Source organism: Chaetura pelagica, unplaced genomic scaffold (assembly GCF_000747805.2).
Source record: "Chaetura pelagica isolate M959 unplaced genomic scaffold, ChaPel_1.0 scaffold117, whole genome shotgun sequence".
NCBI lineage: Eukaryota > Metazoa > Chordata > Aves > Apodiformes > Apodidae > Chaetura > Chaetura pelagica.
In genome coordinates, this window is record NW_009954185.1 from 8,076,392 (window position 1) to 8,089,928 (window position 13,537).

General features: G+C 36.9%; 1 protein-coding gene across 1 annotated transcript in view; it reads right to left on the reverse strand.

The window, feature by feature from the left end:
• The window catches only part of MPPED1 (metallophosphoesterase domain containing 1), a 44,189-nt gene extending 31,281 nt beyond the window's left edge, over positions 1–12,908 (reverse strand). The window contains exons 1-2 of the mRNA XM_010002977.1: positions 12,643–12,908; positions 7,324–7,505 (exon numbers count right to left, since the gene is read on the reverse strand). Of these exons, the coding sequence (XP_010001279.1) occupies positions 7,324–7,505; positions 12,643–12,794 (334 nt within the window). The 5' untranslated portion in view covers positions 12,795–12,908. The remainder of the gene's footprint in view (positions 1–7,323; positions 7,506–12,642) is intronic.
• Positions 12,909–13,537: the final 629 nt, after the last annotated feature.

Below are 13,537 nucleotides of genomic sequence, written 5' to 3' on the forward strand. Positions count from 1 at the left end.
ATTCCTCTTGTACTTAGAGGTCAGGCATCTTTATCAACCAGCGACCTCCTTTGCAGTTTACAATTGTTACTGACTTGCAACTTCACCAAGATAAATGCAAACTTGAACAAGCAGATGTGCTTTGCTTCTCTCCTGGTATTGTAGGGAGCAGAATTTTTAGTATTCATTAAAAGCAGTGGCAATCATATAAGTGCCCACTTAATGCTTTTTCCCTCTCATCTCAACCTTTTAGAATACAGCAGTGAGTGTTACAGTCAAAAGTCTGCATAACTGTCTCAGATTGCTTTTTTAGCATCTCTTTGACAGTTCTGTGTTTAAACACTGGGGCTGATGTCTGGGAAATTCACATTAACATACTTTTTGTATGGTGTGTAATCTGGAATAACATTGTAAATGAACATTCCCTCCCAAGTCATCTGTAACCTGCTAGCTCCAGACATTCTTCCATTGTAAAAGCCAATAATTATATCAAACAATAAAACAGCAAACACATACAATGTTGCTCACATTTGCAAAGCAGGATTTCTTAAAATAAATAGATAAAGGCAAAGTAAACTAAAAAATATCTGATAACAATTTAGTCTTTGACAGACTGTTTTACATGCACCCACATGTGTATAATAATTGGCCGAAATTACTTCGAAAGGAAAAGTGGCTTCCTTCTACCCTGGTTTATTTAATTACCTTGTAATTATGGAAAACCAACCCAATGCATGCTGCAAACCAGGCCATCAGAGTAGCTGCAGTGAGTCAAACCAAAAGATTCTGTAGCGCTGTACCTGCTGTCCACTAGTGGTGAGTAACAAATGCCTAGAAAATCGTAGGACTGCAAGGTTTGCCTAGACTGAACCTTCCTTTGAAAAGTTCCCTTGGATTACGGCAATTAATGGATTAAGGATTCTCAACTGCATGAGCCACAGGGTCGATTTAAAAACATATTTTTCCTTTTTTACTTCCCAAAACAGTCGTAGTCTTAAATAAAACATCTTTCAGAGGAAACCGATTTCTTTAACAGCTTTTTTGCCCTTTAGAATATTCCAGTTTTGGTTTACAATACATATATTGGGACAATGAAAGAAATGGAGATAGAGGACTATGTTAAAAAGTAACAACTAAAAATACTTTAGAATTCCTACGTGGATCTCTGCACATCAAGGCAGATTCCTACTCAGATCTTCAGATGTCACAAAGGTGCTTTCAGTACCTCCCAGTTGCCATCTTCTGGAAAGGAAGACTACAAAGAGCTGTCACTCTACAAGGTGCACAGCACCAATAACCATGTGTAATGTTTGTGTACAGTGCTATGCAATAGGTGTTCAAAGTGCTGTACCGAGAATAATTAATCCTCAAACGCATTCACATGGTATGTGGATCGAGCATCATTTTCACAATTTTACAAGGGGGAACAACAAAAGAGGCTGTCAAATCTGAAGATGACTAACTAGAATTTGGTTTCCTGTCTTCCTCAGGTTCTGTCAGGCATTTCTGCCAGAGGCAATGACAGTGCACAGAAATCATATTCCAGATCTTTCAGTTCACTGGTTGTTCTCTGCACTTCGGGGCCGTGTCGCCTCCCTAAAGCTACACTTATCTGCTAGTCTGGAATGAGACTGAGTATTTTTACTCACTTCCTTATTTCGGGGGTCAGGGATCTCAATATTTAAGAAAATCACAAGACATTTTTAGGTGAGTCATCCCAGAGACTCAGAATCTCAAAGTTTGGCTACTTTCCATTCCATCAGTAGAAAGAAACAACTTTGGTATTAGTACAGTGTGCAAGAAATTCCCCAAAAAACATGTGTTTGGAAGGAGGGAATGAAGGAAAAATCCTTTAGCACCTACCACTCCAATAACTTCTACAGCTTCTCACCATTAGCATACCTGGAAAACAGTTGTTCTGGGTCATCTTCCCAACAGAGGAATGTACCTTAAATACTCCTGAGACTCCCAGCAGCCAGTTTAACGTTCAGAAGTCTTCAGGACATACTCCCCAGAACTGGAGAAATACTGGAAGAGTGTGTTGCTGTGCACTTTTCTGTGCTGTCCTGTCTGAGCCTTTGATGTACCAATTGATCTGAGCCATCACACATTTAAGAAATGCAATAAAAAACATTTTTTTTAGTATGCCCAGTTTTTTAAAAATTACATCTGTTCTAAATCCCTACACAGTTCAATGTTTTTCACTGCATTTCCAAAGCCGTTCTTTTGTAAATAGATAATTAGTGCTTAAATTTTTCTTTCAGGGGGTTTCTACATTAACATAAAAATAGTGTAATTACCGATGGTCAAAATGGCATGACTACAATTCATAAATTCTGATTTATTTTGCTGCTCTGGAACTGATTTTCTTTTTCTTCAACACAATTTTTATCTGGTTTAAATGTGAATATTATTGAACCTAAATACGTAAAATACCTGTTAAGAGAGGAAAGCAAAAGTAAAGCTAAGCCTAGTGTTTCAGGTATTTTTGAAGACTTTTTATTTTTTATCATTCATTTGAAAGTAAGGGTGATGTTTATTGACCAAAATTAGCTGATTTTGTTCCACAATTTAATACTACAAACTACATGATTCTAGTAGTGCTATTCATTATAGATGGGAAGGCATCTTTACTCTAAAATATTTTTAGTCTGAAATAAAAATGTTCCTTCAAGCTGAAGCTGCCCAGGTCAATTCCTGAAATGCACATCAAATAATGCAATCCATTTTTTTTGTGTGTGCATGATATGCAAGTAAGGTTAACATTTTCAGGAAAAATGCTTTGAAGAGCTAATTATTGTTTTCCACCACAATGCAAAGCCACCTTCTGTTTATTTCAGCTTCAGCTTGAACTTGAATTTCAAATAGGAATACTGTTTTTGACACTGGAAAATCTCCAGCAATCACACTGAAGCAATGGATATTATAAAATGTGTTAGTTTAAGTAATCTTCCCCATCTATGCACAGAGGGTAATTCTCAGACACAATATGCATGTCTTGTAGCTTCTACGACAGGTCAGCTAGTTATTTAAATTTCCAGGAAAGTAACCACAAGCTCAAAGTGACAGTGGGTCCTGGAGCTTACACTATTTGGAAATGATATTGCAGACTTGAGCGAAGGGAATTACAAGAGGAACTGAGCCAAGCAAGCTATTTCCAGTACCAACAATATGGGAGATGAAAAATAGAGGTGATTTTGGAGTAATTATTTGATGAGTGCTCTAAAGCAGGACACGCGTCCTTGTCCTACATCAGATTTGATTTATATGCATGCAGGGAATAAATTACAAAAACAAAAATAATGAAAAAGCTGAGGACAAGGATAGCTACAGTGCAGACTTAGCTTCATCTGTCTTATAATCTACCTTATCTAGCCTTGATTAGAGAGAATGTTTGGGGCTTGAAGGGACTTTTAAAGATCATCTAGTCCAATCCCCTCTGCTAAGGTTGTGACCAGATTGGCACCATTGGCAAGCTATTCTTCCTTTTTTTCCTTCATTTTCTTTACCCTGAATAAGGGTAGCAAAATAGAAAACTGACTTGCAAAAGTACATCATGATACTGCATGACTGGGCAGTAAGACAACAGATGAAACTGAATATAAATTTATGCAGAATAATTCCAGTGCTGGAAAAAATATACCAACTACAGATACACACTGATGGGTTCTGAACTAGGTATTACCATTTAGGAAAGAGTTCATAGAGTTATAATAGGCAATTTTATGAAGATATCATTTCACTGTTCAGTCACAGTCAAAAATAAAAACAGAATAATACACAACACTGGAAAGGAAAGGGGAACAAACTAGGAAATTTCATTATGCCAAGGGATAAACGTGTGGTGCACTCAGATCATGTGCAGTTAAAGTCTCACCATTTTTACAGTATATAGAACAAAGAGGTACAAAGAGTGACATAGATGATCAACAGCATTTAAGGACTTCTAAACAGTTTTCAGCCTGAAAAATATCTTAAGGGCAGATATGGGAAGAGCCCTTATAAATTCTTAAGCAGAATGAAGACTGAAATTGTTCGCTTGCCTCTTTCAGTATTAGAAGATACCAAATGAAACTAGTAGATGACAGGTTCAAAAAAAGCCAAATTCTTCACACAATCAATTATCGTATTGTGGAACTCTGATGCAAGGCTGCATCAGCACTCAACATTTGCACAGATCCAAAAGGCAAGTAAAAAACTCAGAAAAGAAAAATCCATTTAATACATAAAAATTAATGCTGTGGCTCAAGACGTTCTTGGACCACCTTCCAGATAAAGCTGCGAAACACACACATCTCATTATCACCAATGTTTAATCTCCTCCATCCAGTTAGGCATCAATCTTGCCCTCGTAAAACCTCAAATCCCTCCCTAGGAAGGGGTGAGGGGGCTTTGAGTAAAAGAAAAGTAAAAGGAAACAACTAATTACCAAAAAGAATGAAGTGAAAAGAAATGAGATGGAGGGCTTTATGAGTCAGAGGATATAAAGTATAAAACTAGGTGACTAAGGAACAGACAAAGCAGAGCACCTTGGCTGCTGGCCACAGTCAAAGATGATACTGGGCTTGAGACCCAGGATCTGAGGTGCTACAGGCCCTCCTGTGTAACCATGTACAGTTAGCCTAAAAAAGAGAGAACATATTTTAGGGTATGACTCAGCAAGCCAATGTGCCTCTATTAGCACAACACTTGAGCATGTGCTTGATAGAACCATAAGGTCCATGGAAGTTAATGTAAAATACACTTTCTATCAAACAGGCCCAGTAATTTTATGTAGAGCAGAAAGATAAAATCAGAATGTGCTGAAGGGTAAACTGAAAAGATGAAATAGGCTGATAGACCAGAGTGGCACAGACTGAAGAGGGTATGATGGAATAGAAAGCTGGAAGGTAGGAATCAATTCTATGCATAAAGCTACCGGAGAAGCAGCAAGAGTAGGATTTGTCTGATGCCTGAGAGGAAGCTGAGATCAAGAGAAGGTGTAACAAACAAATATTCTATTGTTTATTCCAAGTCATAAACAAAATTGTAGTCTAAAATGGCAGAAGACATAGATTTGACACAGAGCAGAATAACTAGGTGGGAAGGTGAGGCTTGTGCTATGGGATGAAGGAACTGACGAGGAAATTTGGTGGCAGCAGGTAAGAATGACACTGGAAGTAAAAGTCTCTGTCAGAATCTGTCAATTACTTTCTCAAGACACTAATAAAATGTTAAGTCAAGGAAGAAGGAGAAGGTTGGGTAGGCTGTGGGAATTGCAAAATCATGGCATGTACAGGAAGCAGCTATCTAGAAGAATCAACACTGTTGGAGACGAGTGCCTTTCACAACAAAATGGACAACCAGCAAAAACTTATGAAATTTCTTCTTCTCAAAGAGAACACTTTTAACCATTGGACCATTTACTATGGTATTCAAAGTTGATAAATTGTTTGTTTTAAAAATATATATATTTTTTAAAAGCTGGAGTTTCAGTTTTGGAATCTCATTGGCTAGAATTTAAAAAAAAAAGTTAACAATTTCAAACTGGAACAAAACTTTCAATGCTAGCTGAATGAAACTTCTGTACTGACCCAATTTTTTTTCTATTGGATTTTCTAGAATGAATTTAAAACTTCAGTTAATTTTGCATTTTTTCAAATTGCCAAGAAACTAAAAAAAACTTCAACTTGCTAAATTTGAAAATCTCAAAGACACTCTTGGAAAAAATATAACTCAATCCACTAAGATCACCTTTTCCCAAACTGCACGCTACCATGACATTGGAGGCATGCCTGAAAAGTCGAAAAGTTAAGTATTCTTTTGGAATAAAAATGGTGAAAAGACCATCACAGAAATGCCTTGGGAAATCTCCCTACCATAATGAGAGGATTTCAGCTTAAGGACTTCTTCATAACATTGTACAGCTGTGACCAGCAGGGAGGCAGATGGAGAACTGGGGAGACAAAACCTGTGCAGCAAGTAATGTGTGTAGCTCCCATGCTTGCTCACTAGCAATATCCCAAAGCACTTTTCTTCCCACACTAGCAGATAAATAAAATTATTATTCAGAAGGGATAACCATACGGTTTGTATAATCTTTATATGCTATTTCCGGTACATTATTAGAACAAATGGTAGAAACCCACAGAATAGGATTAAAATTTGGTTTCTTCTACAACCAGTATGTTTCATTTGAATGCAGAGGCAGAGTGACTATGTCACTTCCACATGCTGTCCCTTCATAGAACATATGTATATATGTAGTACTCATAGAACAATGCAATTGCTCCTTGTGGGGTATATTACTGGGTTTCCAAACTCAAATAAATATTTATCGGCCTTGCTGATAATTATTTGCTAGTAAATATTTGTTTAAATTGTCAAGATCTGATTATTTTTTTTATATTCCACTTCAGCCTACATGCATCTGTCTGCTTTGTGCTTTCCCAGTGTGGAAGGCTGTAAAGCAATGCAAAAAAAAGACAGGACAAATGCAAAAAAACCCAACTACAGGAAAGAAAATTAACCTAAACACTGAAATCCATTACCCAAAAACTGTGTCCTTTGTCTCTCCAACTCCTTCATTTCCTCTCACCCATTTTTTGGTCATGAATATCAGAATCCAGAATCAATTTTTAGTCCAAATTAAGGTATCTGTTCTGCTGCAGGAACAAAACTGATCAGGGTTTTTGTCTGGATACCGTGTATGCTTTCCATTTTTCACTGACATTTTTTTTTTTTAGCATCTACAAAACATTGCAGAAGCACATGTAAATCACCACTGTCTTGCCCAGTGAAACAGAATTTCAGTTACCAATGCCAACAGTTGCCTACAGAAGGCATCTACATCTGGTCTGCTACATCCAAGACAGCAACCACAGGCACGTTTTGCTTTGTTTGGAATTCATCCCTGTGGCGCAGCTGAGCCTCAGATAAAAAAACCATGAGCCTCCGGGGTTAAACAGACAAATGTTTTCAGTCACAACTTTTTTTTTTTTTTTTTTTCAGAAGCAAAGCCATAACAATGTATGTAAGAGGGTTTATGTTAATCATTAAAGGCCTACTGACTTAAATTGTTGCTAACACCGAGAAGTTGCTTAATGTACACTTGAGAGTGTGAAGGCAGAACAGATGAATAGTCTCACAAATCTTATTTGCTCAGTTGGAAAAATGCAAAAATATTTGTTAAAAAAAAAAAAAAGAGAAAAATAATGCGATTCCTGCTCACTGCCATTGAAATTTCAAAGTCAAATTAATATTCATCAGTTCTGAGTGCATGATGGTTTTTACTGGGAGGCAGAAGGGGCAGATAGAATCAGTAAACAAATTTACTTTCAAATCCACACATATTTCAATACCTACCTAGCCACTCATTGAATTTTTTTACTTCACTAGGAAGTCCCAGCTCAGTAAAATCACCAGCATGTATTAACACATCTCCATATGGCATTTGGATGGGATCAGTTCTTGAGTGAGTATCAGAAATACAGACAAATCGTGTATATCCTGGAGGTTTGGGAGCATCATGGGGCACCGGATCAACCCTGTAAGAAATGCATCATAACAAGGTGATAAGATACTTATGTATTTCATAGTGCCTACTTTGCAATTCTAATACTATTTTTTACCTTTACAAAAGACTACACAGACTTCTAGATCTGTCTGATGGAAGAGATTTATAAAACAAAACTAACAGTAATGGGAGGTGTAAAAACTCTTGATGTTCACATCACAACATTTTTAGTATTTGTTGAGTAGATGGATTAATTTAAAGAGATTAAGGAAAAGAGACTGAACTACGGCAGTAACTCTGAAACAAATACTTACACATAAATCAAAGGCTTTGCCAGTTTCAAAGGAACAGTGCTATCCTGCTTCATTGTTTAAATATGATTACACAGTACACAGAGGAAAGATTTATTTTAGATACATAAATACACTTAAATGCGGTTTTTTTCTAATTATAAGGTTTTTTTCCTGAAAGTTATATAATTCCGGCAAATTTAATTAACACATTTTGGAGATATGTTTCAGTGTGTTAATGCAAAGCAAGATAAGAACTCTCCTGACAGCAGCTGTAAATGTACATTTAAGCCTGGCTATTGTCAGGACAAATGTGGACACTTTCTGGGCTTAATTATATTAAATGAAATCAGAAACTGCGAGGGGCGAGTCTGCATTGTTCAAAACCTCAAAACTGAGGAAACTAAAAGAACTGACTCAGTTTGATGTGACTTATGATTTAGAAGAGGAAAGCTGAGAACACCGCTCTGCTACATGAGGAATACTTGTTTTCAACTCAATCTTTTTACCTTTAATCCATATTTTATTAGAATGTATAGAAACAAATATATTTATATGCAGCTATATCAAATCTGTTATTCCAGTTGGAAAATTCTAATAGAATAAAATCAAAAAGCCACATATGCAAGAGGTCTATTACTGTCACTAGAAACCAGAGCGATACACAGAATTGTTACAAATTATTTTATTTTTAAAACAGTAATTTTGAAATTATTTTTGTTCACATTTTCAATATGTAATACATATTCCTAACCTTTGCTGGTTGTGCTTCAATTCAGATTACTTTTCTATATATAAACTTAATCAAAAAACTTAGAGATCTTTGCTACTAATAATATTACCTCTGTTTACTGGGTAAATTTTCAGAAGGAATTGTATTGCTTGGAAGATATACAATAATAATATTTAATGACATAATCTTTTCTCTAAGTCAAAGAAGAAATCCATGAAATCTATAGGTAGGTAAACTGAGGGTTTTTTGACAATTTCACGAGATTAGTGAGAGAGTGAGGAATAAATCTAAAACATCCAAATGTTCTTATATGCAGAAAAAGTTCTTAGCATTTTCTACAATATAACTACAAAAGTAGAGTATGAACAAATTATTTTGTTTCTGTCTTTTGTGTGCCTTTTTAGAAAGAAGAAATGTTGGGGTTTTAACAGCAATACTGGAGAAACAACCTTTGATTGCAAGTACCTTTTAGTTGTCTTTCTGAAGTTCCAGTTTTTGAGCAGAAAGTAACCAAACATGAGGTAAGGAGTAAAATCAGCTGCTATCAAACCATACCGAATGAATACCCAGCAGTATGGAAATGGGAGATGCTAGTGGGGTGTATATAAGCAAGCACATACTGGAATTTGGACCCTGAGGGAGAGAAGCTGCAAACACTGTTGTTGAGCTGAGGGAGTTGTTGTGGGAGGACCAGAGGCACATGTGGAAGGGCAGATGAAAACAAACAAAGAAAAACAGTTAGATGCAGGGGGAGTTAGACACAGGAGGTCACAACCTCAAACAGTGGAGCTGCATGACTGCCAAAAATGCCTGTTGTGGAGAGAAGAGAGCTGCCATAGAGTGAGCACGAGGGGTGGTGAGTGGAGGTAACAGGGGTGCAAAGGAATATGGATGGTGAACAGTGGGTTTTAGACTAGTGAATGAGGCTTATGTCATAAGGTGCAAGCTGTGTGAAGGGCAATGCGTTCAGTTCATGGAGTTCCTCCTCAAAATGAACTGGGATGGCTGGAAAATATGAAGGGGAGCTAATGCTGGCTATTGCTGCAGACATTCAAGCTAAAAAGATTAATCATCAGCTCAGTGAACAAATTTTGATTACTGCTCTGTTTGCCCAGCACTTCCTAAAGAGAGTTACAGGTCGTACTAGTAAGCCAGCTTTAAATTATATATACTACCCTGGCACAACATCCAGACTGGCCTAAAATACCACTTTTTGACTTCTCATGCTAGGATAGCCTTTAAAGCAGGTGCTGCTTCTCCTCCAGACATCTTCTAAAGCTCAGCACAGCAGCAAGTTGGGTGTTGGGGAGTAGCATGCATTTCACATGTTGCTCCTCTGAAGCTGAATGGAAAAAACAACAGACTTACCATGGCAACACGTGCAGCACATAATGCACAGGCTTTTTTTCTTTTAGTTTGGATGGGGATGGGGAAGATGTGGACAGCATCTTCCTGGTTGCCGAGGTAAGTATAACCTTCAAATCCTGTGCAATGGGCCAGAGAATTTTCATGGGAAAAGCATCAATGGAAAAAAACTAAATAAATGAGATGCAGATTTTTCACCTTGAAGTGATATGCACACACTGAGGCTGGATATAGGTAAAAACATATGTCAAGTTTCACAAAGGCATCTAAGTTGTATTACTGGAAATAATTTCTGGAGGCTCAATCCCCATATTCTAGTGTAACGCATTCCCACAGCAGCTGTCACACCAACACCCAACGCACTGCTTGCAGCATGAGCAGAGGAATAAAGATCTACTGATCTCCAAATGCATCTGTTTTTTCTTTAAAGCAGTATGAAAAGTTGCAGAGAAACTGAAAAGCAAAGTTTAAAAATCTCAGAGCAAAAACACTGCCAGAGGTTAATTTATACACTCAATTTCAGTGGTTACACAAAGGAGTGAAGAAGGAATTTCCCAGAAACAACTGATGAAATTGAAAACACTATTAAAATTTACCACCCTTCTTGTCAGTGGCAACCCAGTCATCACACAAGCACAGGAATCCTAGACTAAAATGGGGATAGAAAAAACTGTTAAAAACCCAATGTTATGTGTGCTAAAAAGTGAAACAAGAAATATAAAACTCCACGGAGGACCAAGGAAGAGCTGCAAAATTTAATTCAGAAGAAAAGGAGCACAAAAAAACCCCTGTGGCTAAAGTAGCTTAGTAGGAGTTCAGATGTTAACAGGTCTGTGTGAAATCTGTTTATGATTGCCTGCAATATCACTACTCTAGGTATTTGGACTACACACAAAGACAAGTCAAAGCCCTCACCTCCCTGAAGTTAATGACAAAACTTGCAAGGACTAAAGCAGGGCTACGCTTCCACCCATAACAATCATGTGAATAAAAGGTGCTTTTGTTACACTTTTTATGTCTACTTTTGCCTTCTTTGTTATTATTCTATTCATTGGTAAGAGGCCAAAGCAATCCTGCTGGCATTCAGAAACATTATTTACAATTTCTGTACCAAGAGAAAGAGTAGGTCAGTCTGTGGTAAATGTTTCAATTGATTTGGTCTGTTTTTCTATTTTCACAAGCTTCTTCAGTAGTATTAATCATTCATGAGAGATTGCTAAACTCTTCTGAGGACCTGTCTTCTAAGAATAGCTTATTTTCAAGTACTCGCTTAGGTGCTGAACTTTTGTCATGCAGTTGACTGTCTAAGCCCTCCAGTAACATTATTTGTTGTTGGTTAGAAGTTTAAACTGCACAGTGTTTGGTACTAAAAAGATATGAATAAATAACTTGTTTTCAGCCCACTAAAAAACATTGAGCTTTAAGACCAGTGAACAAACTCATGAGTGCCCAGGAACTGTCTGAATATTCACAAAGAATGGCTAAGCCTCAACAAATAAAGCAACCTGCATTTGGCATTTTCATTTGTAAAAGTATTTCTGAACCCACATTTGTTTGTTTGTACTTTTGCTACCATTTGCCAGCTCCACAAAACAAAAGATGTTTCCCAGTGCTAATGCTCAACTCATTTTACTGTTTGTGTACAACAGCACCTAAAAACCCCAAACACAGACCATAAGCCAATACACTGCCCCCCAAAACTGGGTGTTTGCTCATCACCCTGGTATACTTGTTAGTCTTATGATTTTTTAACCTAATATCTACTTTATGCCAAACAATGTACATAAGCATTCACTAAATTGGCACATAGCATTAAACCTGTCATAACTGCTAGAGATTTTTTAAGTGCAGAAATTATGGCCTATGTTTGTTAAATTACCAAATCATATTAAATACCAAAAATGTGAATGAGGTGACTGCTTATTCAGTCTTCTTAAAGGAAAAAAAAAAAATCCTTAAAAAAATGAAAATAAGCCCTCTGATCTGAAGATAAGGCTGCTTCTCTCTTTAAGAAACACAATAAAATGGTACAGACATTTTTATTCCCTATAAAAATATTTTACAGTAGAATTTTATACTTAATTTATTTGTAATAGCTTTGCTGTTTTGCTCTTCCTTCTGGCTTTAAACTTTAAGGCAATTTTCATTTTGTAATTATAATTCTCCACTTTACATAAAAATTAAATCATTTAGAGCAGTTAATTTTACTGATCTTGTCATTATATAAGAAGTCAGAAACAAACACATTATTTTAATTACTCTTTAAGCACTTGGCATCTTCAGCACATCGGTATGAAAGTAGGTTGTCGGATGGGTGATCACACTATTTTATTTATTGATGTGATTTTCCCCTTGTATGTAGCTGTAATATAACTAACCAAACAGTATGTGTTGTACAGATATGGGCTTGATACTTTCAACAGCTATTTACATCAATAAGCAAGATCTCAATGCAAACAAACATTATTAAGATTGCAGAAAATACAATCTTTGTGGCATCTCTTATTTTATTACCACTGCTTGGTGTTTATTTCTCTTTTTAATACGTAAGTGTTATATACTACAGTTAAGCTAGTGGAGTGATCTTTCTCCCATCCTTTAACAAAGTACTTATACTTTCCAAATGGACTGATTTTGTATCATCATAGTAATTATTATTAGAAAGGCAGCAAGAGAGTGTTCCTTGAATTCTTTTTGACTGGTCCATCAAATACCACATCGAGAAGGCAATAACAATTCAGAAGGCTGTGCTAGAGCAATAACAAAACTATAATACTTACATTTGCACATGTGGGGGCTGAAAACGTCCCTGGTTAATGTTGTAGAACGTGAAAGCCTGTGTGGGGTTGGAGCTGTACTCATCCACTTCAATGATGAGTCTACTGTGCTGATGTCTTCTCGCTGCCATGATGTGTGACTGGGCGAAAGCCATCCCTGCACTCTGCGCTCTGGCTTCCTCAGGCGATCATATCTGCTATCTTCCTACATCCACGGAAGAAGACCATGACATCTCCTTACCTAATCAGCACAGCCCTCTTGGAAAAACCTAAAAGCAGATCGAAGAGACGGAGCATAACTGTTTGGCAGTTAATTTGTTCGGGATTTTATTTCATATGAGAAGAAGATGAAGGGGCGATATGGAGGGACAGAGACAACACAGCTCAAAGACCTCATCACGAACCTTTCCAAATCAGCAATTTGATGAACGTACTTTAGTTGGGGGTGGAAAGCAGGGAGTGGAAGTAAACTTGCTAAAGAACACAGAGGCAACTTGCTCAAGTATTTCAGACATTTAATACAAATCTAAGACAAGGCAGTAATTCTTCAGAATGGCCTATCAAATAATAATGTTTCTTCAACACAACCACTTGCTTTCTTCTTTTATTGCACTGCTGAATGTTTATTCCCCATACTCCTTCACAAAAACCCCACTAAACCTGAAATTGAATATGTGGCTGTGCACAGCTAAAATGCAAGTTAATTAAAAAATAATCAGTTTAATCAGTTCTTCAGAAAGTCTGTGCTGTTTATTACAGGGAGACCTTGCAAGCGGTTGTTGTTTACACCTTAACAAACAGGGCCAACAGCCTTCTGTGCACTCATTCCTTGTTTTATAGTATCACTGAAGGAACTCCTGACACAGATATAAAGGGCTCCCCCCTTCAAACACATTCT